Consider the following 21,166-nt stretch of genomic DNA (forward strand, 5'->3'; position numbering starts at 1 on the left):
ACCATCCCTCTGCCGTCCGGACCTGGAATCTCGAGAGGTGTGCTGCTTACCAGGAGCTCGCATTCAGGATGTGACTGAGAGGCTTACCAAGCTGATCAAACCTTCCGATCGCTACCCCTTTCTGCTTCTCCACGTAGGAATTAATGATACAGCCAAGAATGACCTTGAGCGGGTTACTGCGGATTATGTAGCGCTGGGAAGAAGGATCCAAGAATTCGGAGCACAAGTGGTGTTCTCGTCCATCCTCCCTGTTGAAGGGAAAGGACTGGGCAGGGATCGTCGAATTGAGGACGTAAATGCGTGGTTGCGCAGGTGGTGTCGCAGAGAGGGCTTTGGTTTCTTCGACCATGGGACTCTGTTCCAGGCACAAGGATTGTTAGGAAGAGATGGGATCCACCTAACGAAGAGAAGAAGGAGCATATTCGCGGGAAGGCTTGCAAACCTAGTGAGGAGGGCTTTAAACTAGGTTCGTCGTGGGACGATGACCAAAACCCTGAGGGGAGAGGGAAAGTCGGATACCGGGAAGAAATGCAGAGAGGAAGGAGCAAGAAAGGAGGACCCCTGTCTCGAATGGAGAAGATAGGGAAATCAACTGGTTACCTGGTGTTTTTGTACACTAATGCGAGAAGCCTGGGCAACAAACAGGAAGAACTGGAGGCCCTGGCCCAGTCCAATAAATATGACTTAAATGGGATAACAGAGACTTGGTGGGATGACTCACATGACTGGAGTGCTGACATGGAAGGGTATAGACTGTTCAGGAAGAACAGGCAGGAGAGAAAAGGAGGAGGAGTTGCGCTATATGTAAGAGAGCACTACGATTGCTCTGAACTCCAGTATAAAGAGGGAGAAAAACCTGTTGTTGAGAGTCTATGGGTTAAGTTTAAAGGAGCAAACAACAGCAGTGATGTTGTGGTTGGTGTCTGCTATAGGCCACCGAATCAGGTGGATGAGGCAGATGAGGTTTTCTTTGGACAACTGAGCGAAGCTGACAGATCGCAGGCCCTGGTTCTCGTGGGGGACTTTAATCACCCTGACATCTGTTGGGAAAGCAATATGGCACTACACAGGCAATCCAAGAACATTTTTGGCGAATGCTGGGGATAACTTCTTGGTACAAGTCCTGAAGGATCCGACCAGAGGCCATGCACAGCTTGACCTTCTGCTCACAAACAGGGAGGAACTAATAGGGGAAGTAGAGGTGGGTGACAACCTCGGAAGCAGTGATAATGAGACGGTATATTTCAGGATCGTGACCAAAGGAAGAAAATAGAGTACTAAAATACACACCTTGGACTTCAGAAAAGGAGATTTTGACTCCCTCAGAGATCTGATGGGCAGAATCCCATGGGATGCTAACATGAAGGGGAAAGGAGTCCAAGACAGCTGGCAGTATTTTAAAGAAGCCTTATTGAAGGCACAGAAAGAAACCAACTTGACGCGTAGCAAGAGAGGCAAACATGGTAGGAGACCGGATTGGCTTACAGGGGAAACCCTTGGTGAACTTAAGCACAAAAAGAAAGCTTACAAAAAGTGGAAACTTGGGACAAATGACCAGGGAAGATTTTAAAGGTATAGCTCGAGAATGCCGGGGGGTTATCAGGAAGGCGAAAGTGCCAATGGAATTGCGACTGGCCAAGGATGTGAAGGATAACAAGAAAGGTTTCTACAGGCATGTTAACAAGAAGAAGGTTATCAGAGAGGGTGTGCAGCCCCTAATGGATGAAGGAGGTAACCTAGTGACAGATGATGTGGGGAAAGTTGAAGTACTCAATGCTTTCTTTGCCTCTGTATTCACGGACAAGGTCGGCTCCTGGACTTCTGCGCTAAGTGACACAAGATGGGATGAAGATAGACAGCCTGTGGTGGGTAAAGAACAGGTTAGGAACTATTTAGAAAAGCTAAACGTACATAAATCCATGGGTCTGGACTTAGTGCAACCGAGGGTACTGAGGGAGTTGGCAAACGTCATTGAGGAGCCTTTGGCTATTATCTTTGAAAAGTCGTGGAGATCGGGAGAAATCCCGGACGATTGGAAAAAGGCAAATGTAGTGCCCATCTTCAAAAAAGGGAAGAAGGATGATCCAGGGAACTATAGGCCAGTCAGTCTTACCTCGGTTCCTGGAAAAATCAAGGAAGGGATCCTGAAGGAATCCATTTTGAGGCACTTGGATGAGAGGAAAGTGATTAGGAATAGTCAGCATGGATTCACAAAGGGAAAATCATGCCTGACCAATCTGATTAGCTTCTATGATGAGGTAACTGGCTCGGTGGACATGGGGAAGTCAGTGGATGTTATATACCTTGACTTTAGCAAGGCTTTTGATACGGTCTCCCACAATATTTTTGCCAGCAAGTTAAGGGAATGTGGATTGGATAAATGGACGGTAAGATGGATAGAAAGATGGCTAGAAGGCCGGGCCCAGCGGGTAGTGATCAATGGCTTGATGTCAGGATGGCGGTCGGTTTCTAGTGGAGTGCCCCAAGGTTCAGTTCTTGGACCGGTTTTGTTCAATATCTTTATTACTGATCTGGATTAGGGGATGGATTGCACCCTCAGCAAGTTTGCGGATGACACTAAGCTGGGGGGAGAGGTAGATATGCTTAAGGGCAGAGATAGGGTCCAGAGTGACTTAGACAAATTGGAGGATTGGGCCACAAGAAATCTGATGAGGTTCAACAAGGACAAGTGTAGAGTCCTGCACTTGGGATGGAAGAATCCCAAGCATAGTTACAAGCTGGGGACCAACCAGCAAAGTAGTACAGGCAGTCCCCGGGTTACGTACAAGATAGGGACTGTAGGTTTGTTCTTAAGTTGAAACTGACCGCCAGTTCTGACTTACATACAGATTCAACTTAAGAACCCCAAGCTTCCCCAAGTCAGCTGCTGCTGAAACTGATGAGCGCTGATTCCAGGAAGCCTGGGGCAGAGCAGCTGGGGTGCTGCTGGGTTGCTCCAGTAGCACCCCTCGGCGCTACTGGACCAACCCAGCAGCACCCCAGCTGCTCTGCCCCAGGCGTCCTGATTCAGCCACTGCTGAAACTGACCAGCAGCAGCTGAATCAGGACCTGGGGCAGAGCAGCTGGGGTGCTGCCGGGTTGGTCCAGTAGTGCCCAGAGCGGGTGCTGCAGGACCAATCCGCAGCGCCCCAGCTGCTCTGCTCCAGGGTCCAAAACAAAAGCCTGGTCTGCTGGGGGGGGGGGGGGGCACACTATCCGCACCCCCTCCCAGCAGACCAGGGACATGGGGAGCAGAGCCTGTGCAGTGGTTCCCGCGCTTCTGAGGCTTTGCTGGTCTCCAGCAGACCAGGGGCACCGGAGCAGCTTACGAACAGGGCTCTCTCGCCCCGGAGCTCGCAGGTAGCAATCCGCTATCTCGACCTCCGGGGTGAGAAAGCCCCGTTCGTAAGTGCGGATCCGACATAAGTCGGATCCGTGTAAGTCGGGGACTGCCTGTACTTCTGCAGAAAAGGACCTGGGGGTTACAATGGATGAGAAGCTGGATATGAGTCAACAGTGTGCCCTTGTAGCCAAGAAGGCTAATGGCATATTAGGGTGCATTAAGAGGAGCATTGCCAGCAGATCCAGAGATGTCATTATTCCCCTTTATTCGGCATTGGTGAGGCCACATCTGGAGTATTGTGTCCAGTTCTGGACCCCCCACTACAAAAAGGATGTGGACGCATTGAAGAGGGTCCAGCAGAGGGCAACCAAAATGATTAGGGGGCTGGAGCTCATGGCTTATGAGGAGAGGCTGAGGGAGTTGGGTCTGTTTAGTCTGCAGAAGCGAAGAGTGAGGGGGGGATATGATAGCAGCCTTCAACTTCCTGAAGGGAGGTTCCAAAGAGGATGGAGAGAGGCTGTTCTCAATAGTGACAGATGGCAGAACAAGGAGGAATGGTCTCAAGTTATGGTGGGAGAGGTCTAGGTTGGATATTAGGAAAAACTATTTCACTAGGAGGGTGGTGAAGCACTGGAATGGGTTACCTAGGGAAGTAGTGGAGTCTCCATCCCTAGAGGTGTTTAAGTCCCGGCTTGACAAAGCCCTGGTCGGGTTGATTTAGATAGCATTGGTCCTGCCTAGAGCAGGGGGCTGGACTTGATGACCTTCTGATGTCTCTTCCAGTTCTATGATAATGGGATGGTTTGAGAACATGATCTTGGTAACTAATTGACCATTCATTATCAGTGGGAAATAGGTCAATGGAGTTACTATAGAGAACTTTCTGGGTGTCTGGCTGGTGAGTCTTGCCCACATGCTCAGGGTTTAGCTGATCGCCATATTTGGGGTTGGGAAGGAATTTTCCTCCAGGGTAGATTGGCAGAGACACTGGAGGTTTTTTGCCTTCCTCTGTAGCATGGGGCACAGATCACAGCTGGAGGATCCTCTGCATCTTGGGGCCTTCAAAGTATTTGAAGGCTTCAATATCTGAGACATAGGTGAGAGGATTATTCTAAGAGGGGTGGGTGAGATTCTGTGGCCTGCACGGTGCAGGGGGTCAGACTAGATAATCATAATGGTCCCTTCTGACCTTAAAGTCTATGAGTGAGCATCAACCACATATTGTGAAACAAACTACTCCGGCTGAAATTTTCCCTACTTAGTATCAGCCCAAAGTGTTTTCTTTTTTAAAGTCTTAGCAAAATCAAAGAAGTAATTTAATTTTAGTTCTGAATTAAACTATCATACAATTCCCCATGTAGTGTGATAAAAAAATTGGCTCTCACAACTTCAGCGGTTTACCCAATTACAAATTTGATTCAACTTTAAGTCCGAATACTGCAATGCATTATATGGATCCCTGAAAATATACAGAACTCCAATGACTTTCCTGATGCCCTGCACAAGCATCACAGACTGCCTGCATGTAAGACATTTCTGTCTTCTTTTATAGCTCTGAATGAGATCTCAGAGGTGAATCAAGTTTAAATTTTGTCTCACTTTTAAATTTTGAGATTTAAACATATTTATGTAGCAATATATTTTGTTTTTTTAAAATATCTGGACTGTTGGGAAAGTGCAGACTGCTGGGGGGAGGGAGGAGAGGTGGTAAAAAACATTAGCTTTGAACTAGTTTTGAAATAGAGTACCCCATGCTTAGGTCCACACTATGACTTGGCTGAACTCTCTTGAGACTTGCCAAGAGCATTATCAGTATAGAGCAGCAGAAATGATTAGTCATTATAAGAAGACTCTATTAATGATACACAAATTTCTTAAGAACTTTCCTAAAATTTTCCTGTATTTTAGAAAGAAGAGAGTAGAACTTTTAATATCAAGGGTAAAATGAATTTAGTATCTGTAATGACATTTAATATTTCTTTTCCTCATTATGCTGACTCCCAGAGACATGTATTTGATGTCTAAATGATTTTCTTCAATTTCTTTTATGATATTAATAAATACTTCATACAATATAATAAAACCTACTCCAAATAGAATATCTGAATTTGTAACACTGAATATGTAAGGGTAGAGGTGAAAATTATAGTGATGTATGTGTTCATTTGGAAAAATAAGAAATAGCCCTGTGAAATCACATGAAATATTCCAGTCACAAGATTTCATTTTCCTGTAGCTGTTTTTTAAATTAAATCCATTACTTATTTAATACTAATATCTAGTTAAAATTGTATGGGAAATAAGTTGAAAGCAAATACATTACATGAAAAACTTGAGTAGTTTCAAGAAAATAATTCTTACCTCTCCATCTATAATCCCTCTGAACACAGATGGCAAGAGGGGTTGAAACATTTGAGGACCCAATGTTGGGTTTACTTTTAGGACATTTTCCACAACCTAAAAAAACAAAACCAAAACCATAAAAACTATTTGTAAATTACATTGAAATGCACAGTCCAGATGACAGAATTTTGGCTATTTCATAAACTAGAACTCACAGACTCTGCAGAAACGTACAAATCTTAAAATGTTATGCACTGCATTCATAAGTATTCTGATAACTTGAACAGCGCAAATGAACGAATACATATGTAAGCAGCCGATCTGTCATATTTTGTCGATTCAACCGATTTGCATTTGAAAGAAAAATACCATATACAATCAATTTTAATGACAAAAGAAAAAAGTATTTGATGGGACAGACACAAAAGAATGTTTGACAGTTAAATAAAAAACTGGGTAGTGAGCAATGTGACTATTTAGTAGAACCCTCATCACGCTGTGGATGGACCCTGTCAATCAAGCAGATCCAGCTCTCCTGTGCAAGAACAGGTGCTCCCTTTTGGTGTATTAAAAGGGAAAAGCAACACCTGGAACTATACAGAATTAGGAAGACTGAGTAAGGAAGAGTCCAGATGAGAAAGGCTTTTCTTACAGCACAAACTCACCAAGGAAAAGGGCAAGTAACAGCTGCCAGGGAGTCAAAGACACGTGAAAGCTGTCAGAGATCAAAGGACTGTGGTGTGTTAGGTGGGAGCTGTAGATGGTTCCTGGGAAAAGGCTAAAAGCAAGAGCACCAAGAAGGATTTACTGGCTGACTTGCTACAGAAGGCTAAAGGTCATAGAAGAACAGTAAGGAAGTTAAAATGTGATTATCTGGCTAATCATATAGTTGATACAATTTGTATCGACTATATGATTAGTTGATAAGCACCGCTCTGCAGAGCTGCAGCAGAGGGTAGCTCCAGGAGCTGACTAGAGCCGGGACTGAGCAGTCCTGGCTTGTGCTGGCTCTGGAGCCACCCACACTACAACTCCCTCCAGCACATGCACGGCAAGACAGGCAAGAGAAATAGAACTGCTTTGTAATGCTCCAATTTGCAGATCTGGGTGACTCGTCACCAACAGTGGCACACTCACGGGGCCATCACTCAAAGAACATGCATGTTTTCAACAACAGATGTGTAATTCTCCTCAAATAGCTTTTAATGGGAATCTCTGTATCATTTATCAACAGCAATTCCTGTTCTCTAATATTTTCAAAACAGAAAATAATTATACAGGTTGGACATCCCTGGTCCAGCACCGTTGGGACCTGAGCAGCATCGAACCAGGGAGTTTGCAGGACCAGGGAGGTCAATGTCCCTGCTGGCTGCCCCATTCCCAGATTACCCAGGCTGGGGCTCCCACTCGCTGCTGCCAAGAGTTCTCCAGGTTCTCTTGCCAGGGCCACACGAATGCCACTAGCCCTGCTTGGACTACAACATCCCACTGCCTCTGGGTATTCCTTGAAGCTCCCCGGCCAAGGCTGACCTGCTGCTGCCCAGCTCTACTGTTGCTGGAGGTTCCCTGGCTGGGGACACCTGGCTACTTCAGTCCCATTGACTCCGGGGATTCCAGGGGTTTCCTGGCTGGGGCTCCCTGGCTGCCTGGCTCTGTTGACGCCAGGGAGTTTCCCAGCCAAGGCAGCCCAGCCCACTGGGGGTTTCCTAGGGTTCCCCATCTGGGACCATCGGATTGCCACTAGCCATACTGCTGGGGCCAGTCCTGCTCCTTCCGGGGCCCCACTGGGGCTTCCTGGCCACTGCCTGGCCTTGCTGCTGCAAAGGATTCCCAAGGTGGGGCACGGACTTCCCATTTGCTGCCTGGTTCCGCTGACACCAGGGGTTCCCTGGCTGGGGTGGGGGCTTCCTGTTTGTTGCCTGGTCATGCTGATGCCAGGAATTCTCCAGCTGGGCTGGGGCTCCCCAGCCAACACCTAGTCCAGCCACCGCCAGAGCCCAGCTCTGCGTTCTCCAGGCTGGCTCCCACTCTCCGCCTCCTGGACTCTGGTCCAGAAACATCCATCACCCTGCCGGACCACAGATATTGCCGAACCAGGGAGTCCCAGACTTGGGAGGTTCAACCTGTAGTAATCCTATAATATCTGCAGGCAAGTATTTTAACATACACAGAAGTTATCCCCAACTTCATATATGAGTCTCAAGAGACTGAAAATCTCATCCACAATGTTTAGTAGCAAAAGGAACAAATGGCAGTTTCGTGCCTAACTTCTATTGATTTTCAATGGTAACGAGGCACGTGCCATTTGTTCTTTTTAAGACCATAATCTTTCCCTAGCTACATGAATTATTTAGACCTTGATGTTTCAGAAATCTGCCACTGCTTTCCACAGCTACCATTGGCTGGAAATGGCAAACTGCAGCCAACCAGACCTGTGAGAGGCCATACCCACAGATGATCAGGGAAATAAAACATCTGGAAGTTCACCAGGGGCTAACCCTGGCAAACTGCATCTAGCCCATGGGCTGCTTATTGCCCACACCTACTCTTGATCAATGTTTCTCAAAGTGGACAGCGAAACCTCTGTGAGAACGTGTTAACTGGATGCTCTGGCTTGTTTACTTACTGGTGCAAATGGCAAAATGGAGCCAATGGGAGCAGCAAGGCTCCGTGGCCACAGGGCCGGTATGTAAACAAACTGGAGTGGACACTTAAGTTTCTTAAAGTGGTTTTGTGGACCACTTGGAGAGGCAGTGCTCTGGATAGTCACTTGTGAGAAATCAACAGCTGGTCTGAAAACCTGGGATCTTTAGCGTCACATAGCAGGAAACACAAGAGTAAACAGAGGCCAAGAGGGAAAAAAACCTGCCCCGACTGAAAAGAAATCAGGGGAGGATGAAGAGAGCAAACCCCACAAAACACATACTTAAGCTGAAATAAATAAAATGAAGTGAAAACTAATAATAATTAAAGGTAGAAAAACCCTAAAACTTCAAAGAAGCAATAGTCCTTCCATCCAGAACCAAAAGGCAGTTGAGAAAGAACTGAAATGGCAGTGGCTTCACCTCTCCTTACATGCTCTGGCACCGGAGCATAAGGTTGTATAATGAACAGGTACAGACCTGCAGATACTGCTAATCAAAATCTGATCAAGAGCACATGGGCCAACACATATCCAACAGTGGCACATCCATCACCCATAAGAAAATATCTTGAAGAATTCACAGTTTCTGTTGAAAAATGTCAGTGAGAAATAGCCAAGCCCTTTCATAAATTCAATAACTACACTTCTTTCTATTAGTCTAAGCATAAGTTTTAGAGCAGGAGCGCAAAATAGTATAGCTTTGAGCATTCTCTCTCCTTTAAATATCTTGAGACAGATTCTCTGCTGTGGCTATGATCAGCTCAGCATAGAACAGGGACAGAGGGATGGCCATCAAAGCCAATAACTACTTCTTAATTTTCTGATCAACCTCAATCCAGTTTAGAGCAATTCTAGGGGCTACTCTAAACTGTGATAGGAGGCAATGGGGTTCCCAAAGGTTCATCTAAGGGAGAGTGTAGCACAATCCAGGTAAGACTCCCTCACACCCTATGCATGGAGATTAAGGTCGCACAGGAGCTTAATACTCCAGGTCTATACTGGAGGCCCCCTTGCTGGGAGAATGACCAGTTGCACAAATTACATTCCCTTTCTCTCACTATAGCAGAGACTAAGAAAAGAATATAAATTGATGCCACACTTGCTAATTGTTGGAACACCAAAGTCTCTACATATCCATTAAAAGGTGAATGGATGAGGTGGTGAATAAGATGGTATCCAAGCTTTTCAGCATGAGGTGGGAGGGTCCCAGGGCATGGGTGACAGTCTGAGTCCAAACATCTAAACTGCAGTTAGTCTCTTAACCCAAGTACTTCATGCTTGAATCAGCTGGCATGGGTGAATCATGAATTTTTAGCTGCAGTGTAGGCATACCTCCAACAGTGAGAAGGTTGATTAAAATACTTCACTTTAAAAATCACAGGACATATTCAATTAATAATCAAATAGATATTTTCTTCTGAATAGAACTGCCCTGGAGAACCACAATTTAGCATCTCAAGGATCAGAAGTGACTCCCAAACCACAGGCTGGACACTCCCAACCTAGATATATTAAGTGACAAGTACTGTATGCAGAAAATGGTATTCAGCTCAGCTTTATCTTCCAGCCTCTGCATCTCAGTCTGCCTGCGCCTGCAGATAAAAAACCCTCTACTATCCGTAATATTTTTCTTATATAGACAGGGTGTTGGGTTGGTTTGTTTGTTTTTTTGCGGGGGGGGGGGGGGGGGATGTTGGGGGAAGGGAGGAGTGGAGTGAGAATAGAACCAAAGTTCCTGCAGTATTTTGGTACCAAAAGGAGCTTGTTAACTTTCAAGTTCCATTATGAATACTTCAAAACAGAAAATATTTTCTTGGCGGCAAAATACACTGCAATTTTTATCATAATTACTATATCAATGAGAAATCAATTATTTGCAGACTTCTGCTTTATAAATAATAATGTATTAATAAAACTGAACGTAAGTCACACTAAGACTGAAGATAACACAGTTAAAGCTCCTTGCAAAGACATCTTTTTTTCCAGACAGTGCCAGTAATAAACCATAATTATTCTAACATCTGAATTGCACAGTATGTATCTCTGTTTTCTTCTGAGTATACTCAAAAGGCATATTTTAGATCTCAGAAATGAATTTATCAATAACTGTTTTTCACAATATTTGGCACTCCCAAAAGCTTTATTTAAAAGTTACATGACTGAACCCAACAATGCAATTTACAAAAAGAGCTATTTATGGTACTTCTCCTACCACTTCTTCAGTGTGTTGTTCAGAGGATCCCTCCTCATCTGTCTTTGAACTTTGTCAGGATTCTTCTGGGTTGTCCTTAACTCCTCTTCTGTTCTCTATTTACACTTATATCTGGGAAATCTCAATTCAACTACCATTCCCATATTGATGGCTTACAGATTTACCTCTACTCTAGACCTATTTCCTTCTGTCCAAACCAAAAATCTCAGCTTCTCTCTCTGACATCTCCATATGAATGCCTAAGCTATCAGTTCAAGGTTAATATGACTAAAACACAGTTCCTAAACTTCCTTCTCAAGACTTTCCTGCTTCCTCCCTTCTTGATCAGGCCTACAACCATCAAGTCCAGAATCCGGGCAATATCTTCAATGTCAATATTTCTCTGGTTCTGTACGGGGAGATTTTGGCAAATCCAGTAATGTGCCTGAACCACTATTGCTTACTGCTTAAACTTTAGCAACCAAGCTAACAGGCCCAAAATAGGCCTAGACAGCATGACCAAGTCAGGGAGGGGGAAGAAGGGGGAGTTTGGGAGCCATATAGAGGGCAGCTTGACCCCACGTACTTCCTGAGGCCCAAATCTCTAGTGAAATCACTGAGCAATATATTAAGAAAAACAGGAAGTTTGTCTAAACGCCCTAAGACACATATCTATCAGGACCCTTGGGCATGGAGTCTCTGAAGAAGAAAAAAACGCATCTGGTGAAAGTGATGATCAGAAGAAAACCTCTTGCCTAACCTTTAAAAAGTGCTTGCCTAACAAGTTTTTGAGTGACATGTTATTGTAATACTAATGAATAAATAGGGAAGGAAAGTTTGAGTTGGGGGGGACAATTTTGGGAACACTTGGAGGGACACCTTGAGGACTCTTCACTTCTGGACGCATCTTCATCTCCACCAGCAGACGGAAGCCTGGCCATCGGAAGCCTGCTCGAGAACCACACTCAACTTCGGTAATTATCAAGAGTGGGGGTGTTTTACTAACCTGTTGCAGACGTGTGTAAGTGCTTGAGACGAAGTAAAGTTTAGCTTTAAGTGAAAGCACTCTTGTGCTGTCCTGTTTGTACCATCCATTGATTGGTCGGACGACCATATATCCCCTGAATTATTTCCTGACACCACCTCGCAGAGAGTAAAAGTTACCGAGAGGTTTGGGTTGAAAGAACCCGAGGTAACAGTTCCTCACATTGAGGCTATGTATAAATCTCACCAATTATTTCTCAACTTCACCTTTAAGATATGGCCTTTCGTAACTTTCCATCTAGCTAAAAATCCTGTCCAAACTTTCACCTTGTCTTTATTATTGGAAAACACTTCTCTCTGGATGTGTCTACACAGCACCCTAGCCTGCTTTTTGCAACAAGTTATTGATTTTTTTACTCACTTTAAGTGAAAGACCAAAAATGACAAAATACATTACCTTCAACACTTGAACTTGGCCTTCAGTAGTTATGTCCTTTAAGAGCTCACAAAATGATCGACACAGATCACCTGAATACACCTGAAATTAAATGAAAATCAAAATGAAATGTTGTTGTTTGCATCATATAAAGAACAAAATAAAAAGACACTAAAAACCTTGACATAATGCATTCTGTAATAAATTGTATTTATAATTGCAATTCCTAGTGAAACAAAGAATTAATTCTGCCATCAGATGCAGCAAGACTTACATTTAAATTAGGTGACATTTAAACTTTACTCAATATTTATAGGACAATGGTAGTTACTTAAAAGTTATCTATTGTACTTGCAAAAAATTCCAATTGACCACCTACTATCTTAGGGTGCTACACAAATTGCATATCTTATTTTGATGCTATTTCTAAGGGATTAGAGGCCTTAGGTGGGCAATGGAGCAGGGCAGGATTGGATACTTCCTAGGCAGGAGCGTGGATTGTGCTTTTTTTTGGTCACTGTTGCTGTTGAATTCCCATCAGTCCTCCATCCCATTTTGGCCCATGGGTCTGTATCCATTCCATTGCCGACTATTCTTTTATATAAATGGTCTCAGAATTCCTGTGTGCGCAACTAAGTCAGGGCCACCCAGAAGAACATAAGCAAACAGGGTCTATGACTAACCCAATGAGAAAAAAAGATGCCAACATGCCACCTGAGAACATCTATCCACAATGTCCAGATGGATGGGGGAGAAAAGGAAAAGGGGTGGATGCAGAACAAATTGGTGACAGATTGTGAGAAATCCAGGTCATAAGGCCAAAAAAAACCCCCTAAAAAATAAGACACAAACCCTACTCTGTTAACAATATATTTATTTATGTGTTAGCCTATGTCCAAAGTGTTTAGCAGAAGTCCTAGGTTTACACTCACCTCCATCCAGGGCAACACAGTCTCTCTACCTTTCTTCAGTGCCCCACTCACCCAATTCCACCAAGATAATGTCCTCACCACATCTGATTCATCCCAACTCTCTTGAAATCCTCTGATTTCTTGATATCCTAAGCCAGTGATTTTCAACTTGGGATCCACAAAAGATTGTTATTACCACAGAACAGTGGTTTTCAACCTGTGGTGAGGAGTCCTGTGGAACCTTATAGACTAACTGAAGTGTTGGAGCATAAACTTTCGTGGGCAAAGACCCACTTCGTCAGATGCATGTAGTGGAAATTTCCAGAGGGAGGTATAAATATGCAGGCCAGAATCAGGCTAGAGATGACAAGGTGGATACAATCAGGGAGAATGAGGCTCCACTTCTAGTAGCTGATCTGGAGGTGTGAATACCAAGAGAGAAGCTGCTTTTGTAGTTAGCTAGCCATTCACGGTCTTTGTTGAATCCTGAGTTGATTGTGTCAAACTTGAAGATGAACTGTAGCTCAGCAGTTTCTCTTTGAGGTCTGGTCTTGAAGTTTTTTTTCCTGCAGGATGGCTACCTTTAGATCTGCAATTGTGTGTCCAGGGAGATTGAAGTGTTCCTCTACAGGTTTTTGTATATTGCCATTCCTAATATCGGATTTGTGTCCATTTATTCTTTTACATAGGGACTGTCCAGTTTGGCCGATGTATATAGCAGAGGGGCCTTGTTGGTACATGATGGCATATATTACGTTAGTAGATGTGCAGGAGAACCAGTGACAGTATGGCTGATCTGGTTGGGTCCTGTGATGGGGTTGCTGGTGTATATATGTGGGCAGAGTTGGCACCAAGGTTTGTTGCATGGATTGGTTCCTGAATTAGAGTTATTATGGTGCGGTGTATAGTTGCTGGTGAGAATATGCTTCAGGTTGGCGGGCTGTCTGTGGGTGAGGACTGGCCTGCCTCCCAAGGCCTGTGAAAGTGAGGGATCATTGTCCAGGATGGGTTGTAGATCACTAATGATGTGTTGGAGAGGTTTTAGCTGAGGACTGTAGCTGATGGCCAGTGGTATTCTGTTGGTTTCTTTCTTGGGCTTGTCCTGTAGCGAGAGGCTTCTGAGTACACATCTGGCTCTGTTAATCTGTCTCCTCACTTCCTCATGTGGATATCGTAGTTTACAGAATGCTTGTTGAAGATCACCTTCAAGATCCCCTATGGGGGATTCGCAGACTGTGTCTAAGATTTCCAAAGGAGTCTGCGCCTCCAATAAACATTTCTTAGAAGGTCTGAAAATGGGGGGAGGAAAGGTTGAAAAATCACTGTCCCAAGCCATTGAGTCTCCAAGACTTGACTTCTTACACTTGGGTACCATCTACTGGCTGATTACAGTAATAATAAATAAAGGATGAAAACTGAAAATCAAGATATTTTAAGCAGGAGAATATGAAATCAATTCGGCCAATTAATTCCCCAGGATGTACTTCAAGGAGGTGCCTGGAAGCAGTCCAGATAGACAGAAACCAGCAGGCCTATATAAAGTCCTGTATCTGAGATTAGCTGGGAGCTGCAGAGAAATAATCTGCAGTCACTCCCTGGGAGACAGGAGTTTGGGCTGGCAAACCCAGACCAGAGGTAGGGGAAGAGCCAGAAAGAAGGAAAGAATTGGGGGGAAAGCAGCAAGAAAGTAAGTCTAAGGAGGGAAAGCAGCTAAAATAGTGTGGCTTTTGGCTACTGAAGAGAGCCTCTGAGAAAGAGTGTGAAGTAAAGAGTGGATCACATTCCTCTACTGCCCGTGGGGTTGTGCGTAGGCTAGGCAGTGGAGAATAGATTGGCTGGGATGGTTTGCCCAGAAATACTCTGTTACCCCAGAAGGGGAGGACTAGTGACCCAGCTGAGAACCAAGTGACAAACAAAGAACACATGTCATTGAAGAGATGGGCTGAGAGACTGTCAAAAGAGGTCACAGTACCTGGAAGGAGTTAAGCCCCAGAACTACCAGGAGGAGGTACCCTATCAGTGTGTGGACTTTGAGACAAGCAAATGGCTGACCACTGATTGTTTGGAACTTGTTGGAAGCTTGCCCTTTCTGCGGTAAGAATTAAAAAAAAAATCCCTCTGGTTTAGAGGTCCATTCATTTCCGCATGGGACAGGAGCAATGGTCCATTCCATAGTAGAGTGGGTGGACTACATGCAATTATTTTAAAAATGCTTAAGTATACAACATTCTGTCATTCTCATTTAATTTATAGTAGTAGTGTACCAAAGCTTAGAACTTGGACCAATACTTGGAAAAGGCAGATTGATGAACTTGGAATCTCCAGATAGTACAGAATGCAGATGTTCAGATATATTACTTAGTTGGAACTGAACATAAATCCAAAAAGTGCCTAACAACATGCATTTTTAAGTAAACAAAGCTGTGTCTTTTTTATTAACACTTTTCTCCATTTTTCTCCTTCCATCGCTAAGGATTTTCTTTCCATGTCTTTTCTTCTGCTTATTGTTCATTTGGTTTTAACTTCTGACTTTTTTCTTTACAGCTCTTTCTCTTCCCCTCCAAGTCAGCACCCCTTTTCCTCTGGATTCTGCAGTCCTTTTGCCTCCATATTTCCATTATTTCAGTCTCAATTTCTATTTTATCAGTCATCTATTTAAATATTCTTTCATTCTGTAGATTACCTAATTCTCAGTGCTACTATGTCTTTTTTCTTCCTTCAGCAGGGACCCAGCAGATGTCCTTACTTCTTTAACTTCCACAAGTAACATATAATTAAATTATACATATTAAAAACAGTACCAACATTTAGGGTGTTTCATTTTTGGCTACTCAACTTGAGAAATCTTGATAAATAAAAATGTTGAGAGCTCAAATTTCACTAGGTACTATGAATACTCAGCAATTTCAGATGAAAATTAAGCTTTATCAAAGCACAGGAATAATTGTAGATAAAAAGATATACATAGCTCAACTTTTCTCTACACCAGTTTCTGTATTTTACATCTTCCTTCTTGTGAAAACAGAGAGACTTAGGGCATGTTCTAACAAACAGATCTGATTTCCTTCTCTCTCAGTTAAAATTAGCCTAACAGGTGGCAGTTCAAATTGTCTCAATTACAGTGGAATGAAGGATTCTATGCTACTCAAGCAATGCAGTTACAAGTGATAGAGGATGGCTGACTAGAAAACAAATATAATGCAGTCATTTTATTAAAATGCAAACTTCCCTTTTCTTTCCAATAAATCCTAGTTGATCCTAGATAAATTAATTCTACTTCTGCACAGCTGAGCATCATACAGGCTACTCTTGACAACCCTTATATAAATTAAAAAACAAACATTTGTTTTAAATGGAGTGAAAGACATTCAATGAATGGGGAATTCAACCTTTGAGTTAAAAACAAAATGGAATAGGAAAAGAGACACAAAAGAAAAAGAAAGACTACTGAAGTTATACACTGGTTCATTTTATGGTTAAGTCACTGTGCCACAGAATTCCTGAGACACTTTGGGCAAATCATTTAAGCCCAGATTTTTAAAAGTATTTAGAAAAGTATTTCAGTGCCTTCAAAAATCTAACCCTTAATCTCTGTGTCTCATTTCCACATCTATAAAATGAGAATACAGGTTGTACCTCTCTAGTCTGGCACCTTCAGGATTTAACTGGTCCCGGATAAGGGATTTGGTAGGACCAGGGGAGGTCATTTCTGGCACCCCTGCTGCTGGCCATACCCACTCCGCAGTCTCCCCCTTTCCTGGGATTCCAAGACAATGGATGTTGCCGGACCAGAGAGTCCCAGTTTATAGAGGTACAACCAGCAATACCAATTTCCTTCTTTGATCTGTCTTGTCCAATTGAGTTGCAAGCGCGTTTGGGGAAGGAATTATCACTTATTATGTATGCGCATAGCATCTAGCGCAATGAATTTCAGAATTCATTTGGCGTCTCTGGGCATTACTACAATATAAATATTATTTTTATTACAAAATTTAAACTATTGCTCCCTAATGAGCTTGTTCCAATAAATATTTTTTAATTCTAAATATGGTTAATATGATACTGTATACTCCAAGAAACCAGAATCTTCAATTACATTATTTTACAGAAAACCCACTATGTGCAATGAATCCATTACAGCAAAATACTATTTTGAAATGAAAAATCTGTCCTGATTTCGGAAAAAGGGGGAAAAAAATCTCTTTTATCATAATAAAACACTGAGAATCAAAATGAAATAGTGAACACAAAACATTACAAAATACTAATTTCACTTCTCCACATACCTGTAGAAATTCAGAAGATGATAAAAAAATATAAGCATTGATGATCTTAAAGCAGGTTCTGAGATTTTCTGAACTCAGCTCTGCAAAAATAAGTTTATATGATTTAATATATTTGCCAGCAAACTATTTTTATAAATAATTAACTTTGCAAACAAATAGTCATATTTACTTTCATATGATAATTCTGTTTGATTTATTTTCCTCTTTTTTTTTTATTATATCACAGACTTACTTACCTGATGTATTTTCCCCAAAATAAGTCAGTAATTACAGATCCATACTACTAGATTTATTAGTGATGTAAGAGTGTAATTGTTTAAATGGTTACACACCAGCTCCAGGTCCTCCTTCCTGGGAGCCAGTTGCAGCCCCACTCTGCTGCTTCTGCTTCCTCCAACAGGAGCCAGTACACACCAGCAGCCAGATTAAAAGCTAGCTCCTAGCATGCACCAACTTCTGAAGAGCCAACTGTCACCTCTCACTGCTGACTCTGTATGAGAGTCTGCAGCACAGGGCAGCAGCCAGTTCTCCTGGAGTGGGACCGGCATCCAGGAGAGCACTAGTTGCCAGCCCCGCCCGTGGAGCCAGCATTTAACTAAAATTTTTAGTGTTTATAATGGGAAGATAAATTTCTTTAACACATGACAAATTTCTCTGTGCATCTACAAAAATGCTCTTATCTTTACACTTGTTCCCAGACCTCAAGCATCAGCTCTGTTATGCAACATTCAATTAAACCATGCATAGCTGACACTTATCTTTTGCCACTTAGCCTTCATTTTCTCCCAATCCTTTGTCTTTTATGAACTGTAGATTACATAAACAATCAAATCTAGAAGTGATACACAGTGAAGCTACTCAAGGATTATTTGATTATTTGCAGGGACATCTTGAAATCTTTTATTTGTACCAATTTAACACAGGTCATTAAAAAAAACTTTTCTGTAATCTCTGTGACTTTTTGCATACAGTAACTTGGAAAACTGATTTCTTGATTTGGCTGTTCAGGTTTCAGAAACTTGATTTTGATATTGATCTTAACTAAGCTTTGGGTTTAAAATAACTGCAGCTTTAAAATAAAGTGAACATGTTTCAGTCTGCTATTTTATTGAGTCACCAAATTATTTAATTTTTAATTAGGCTCTTTTGCCTGTGTAATGCAGACTCCTTCAGATTTTTATAAGATTCTCAAGCAAACAAAAGGTTCTCAGTCTTTTTTCTGGGTCTAGGCCAGATATTAGCATCCAACCATGCCTCTAAACATCCACTCCTGAGATAGCTACCCTCATCACTATGACTCCCACTTCATACACAAGTTTGTAAAGTATAAGTCTACATTGCAGACCACTTTTTGGCCATGTAGACCATGCAGATAAAGTAGCAGCTACAAATTAGCAAATCGTTTGAAAAAAGATTCAGCACTGAATCTCAAAGTTCTGGGTTCAGTTTGTCTTCCCCTTCATAGCTTTTCCTCCATCTCTAAGCTCGTTTGGAGATGTGAAATCATTAGAAATATCCTTGATCAAAATGTACTTTTTGACCATTTCAGATTAGGAGGGCAAAAAAGTATGAGATATTTATGCCTCTCATCAATAATATGAGGCAACTAAACAGCAATCTTACTCAAAGGGCTCTTTGGATCTTTGTTCTTGCATATTCCTGAACAGAAATTAAGTCAAGTCCAGCTATCCTGTCTAGTTTCTTTTTAAATGGTGAAAGATCAGATCTTTTACAATGTCACAGTCTTGTTCTAAAGATGCATCTGGTCTCTGATAGTTCGTCCTTTCAACAGACTTCATGAGAAGTATCCCTTTCCTCACTCCAACACAATTCAACCTGGTGCATTTAAGGGTTTGAGAAAAAGTCTTTTCTGCAGGTCAAGTAAGCTAGCAGCAATATTTGGTAGCTAGAAGGGTAATGAGCACTTCTTAGGAAAACCACAGGAGGAAACAACAAATCAATTCAGAAGTACAGGTACTTGAAAGGTTGCTGGTATATTATGAAGGGGAAAGGAGTCCAGGACAGCTGGCAGTATTTTAAAGAAGCCTTATTGAAGGCACAGAAAGAAACCATCCCGATGCATAGCAAGAGAGGCAAACATGATAGGAGACCGGATTGGCTTATGGGGGAAATCCTTGGTGAACGCAAGGACAAAAAGGATGCTTACAAAAAGTGGAAACTTGGACAAATGACCAGGGAGGGCTTTAAATGTATAGCTCGAGAATGCCGGGGGGTTATCAGGAAGGTGAAAGCGCAATTGGAATGGCAACTGGCAAAAAATGTAAAGGATAAGAAGAAAGGTTTCTACAGGCATGTTAACAAGGTGATAGGAGAGGATGTGGGGCCCCTACTAGATGAAGGAGGTAACCTAGTGACAGATGATGTGGGGAAAGCTGAAGTACTCAATGCTTTCTTTGCCTCTGTATTCATGGACAAGGTCGGCTCTCGGACTAACACGCTAAGTGACACAAGAGGGAATGAAGATGGGCAGACCTTGCTAGGTAAAGAACAGGTTAGGAACTATTTAGAAAAGCTGTATGTACACAAATCGATGGGTCCAGACTTAATACATCCAAGGGTACAGAAGGAGTTGGAAAATGTCACTGAGGAGCCTTTCGCCATTATCTTTGAAAAATCATGGAGATTGGGAGATATGATTGGAAAAAGGCAAATGTAGTGCCCATCTTCAAAAAAGGGAAGAAGGACGATCCAGGGAACTATAGGCCGGTCAGTCTTACCTCGGTTCCTGGAAAAATCATGGAAGGGATACTTAAAGAATCTATTTTGAGGCACTTGGAGGAGAGGAAAGTGATTAGGAATAGTCAGTATGGATTCACAAAGGGCAAGTCGTGCCTGACCAATCTGATTAGCTTCTATGATGAGATAACTGGCTCTGTGGACGTGGGAAAGTCAGTGGATGTGCTATCAAAAGCCTTGCTAAAGTCAAGGTATATGGTCTCCCACGATATTCTTGCCAACAAGTTAAGGGAATGTGGATTGGATAAATGGATGGTAAGATGGATAGAAAGATGGCTAGAAGGCAGGGCCCAGCAGGTAGCGATGAACGGCTCGATGTCAAGATGGCGGTCGGTTTCTAGCGGAGTGCCCCAAGGTTTGGTCTAGGACCGGTTTTGTTCAGTATCTTTATTAATGACCTGGATGAGGGGATGGATTGCACCCTCAGCAAGTTTGCAGATGACACTAAGCTAGGGGGAGATGTAGATACGCTTGAAGGCAGAGACAGGGTCCAGAATGACTTAGACAAATTGGAGGATTGGACCACAAGAAATCTGATGAGGTTCAACAAGGACAAGTGCAGAGTCCTGCACTTGGGACGGAAGAAACCCAAGCATAGTTACAGGCTGGGGACCAACCAGTTAAGTAGTAGTCCTGCAGAAAAGGACCTGGTGCTTACAGTGGATGAGAAGCTGGATATGAGTCAACAGTGTGCCCTTCTAGCCAAGAAGGCTAATGGTATATTAGGTTGCATTAGGAGGAGCATTGCCAGGAGATCCAGAGATGTCATTATTCCCCTTTATTCAGGTCTGGTGAGGCCATATCTCAAGTATTGTGTCCAGTTCTGGACCCCCCACTACAAAAAGGATGTGGACGCATTGGAGAGGGTCCAACGGAGGGCAACCAAAATGATTAGGAGGCTGTAGCATATGACCTATGAGGAGACGCTGAGGGAGTTGGGTCTGTTTAGTCTGCAGAAGCGAAGAGTGAGGGGGGATTTGATAGCAGCTTTCAACTTCCTGAAGGGAGGTTCTAAAAAGGATGGAGAAAGGCTGTTCTCAGTAGTGACAGATGGCAGAACAAGGAGTAATGGTCTCAAGTTGTGGTGGGAAAGGTCCAGGTTGGATATTAGGAAAAACTATTTCACTAGGAGAGTAGTGAAGCACTGGAATGGGTTACCTAGGGAAGTAGTGGAGTCTTCTTCCCTAGCTGTGTTTAAGTTTCGGCTTGACAAAGCCCTGGCTGGGTTGATTTAGTTGGGATTGGTCCTGCCTAGAGCAGGGGGCTGGACT

General features: G+C 43.0%; 1 protein-coding gene across 5 annotated transcripts in view; it reads right to left on the reverse strand.

The window, feature by feature from the left end:
* Positions 1-21,166, reverse strand: part of IPO11 (importin 11) — a 252,471-nt gene that overhangs the window by 100,230 nt on the left and 131,075 nt on the right. For all 5 annotated transcript variants that reach the window (XM_075932406.1, XM_006134432.4, XM_006134434.4 and 2 more), the window contains exons 23-25: positions 17,139-17,218; positions 11,963-12,043; positions 5,705-5,800 (exon numbers count right to left, since the gene is read on the reverse strand). In XM_075932406.1, coding sequence (XP_075788521.1) covers positions 5,705-5,800; positions 11,963-12,043; positions 17,139-17,218 — 257 coding nt within the window. The remainder of the gene's footprint in view (positions 1-5,704; positions 5,801-11,962; positions 12,044-17,138; positions 17,219-21,166) is intronic.

This window comes from Pelodiscus sinensis, chromosome 6 (genome assembly GCF_049634645.1).
Source record: "Pelodiscus sinensis isolate JC-2024 chromosome 6, ASM4963464v1, whole genome shotgun sequence".
In the NCBI taxonomy this organism is placed as follows: Eukaryota; Metazoa; Chordata; order Testudines; family Trionychidae; genus Pelodiscus; species Pelodiscus sinensis.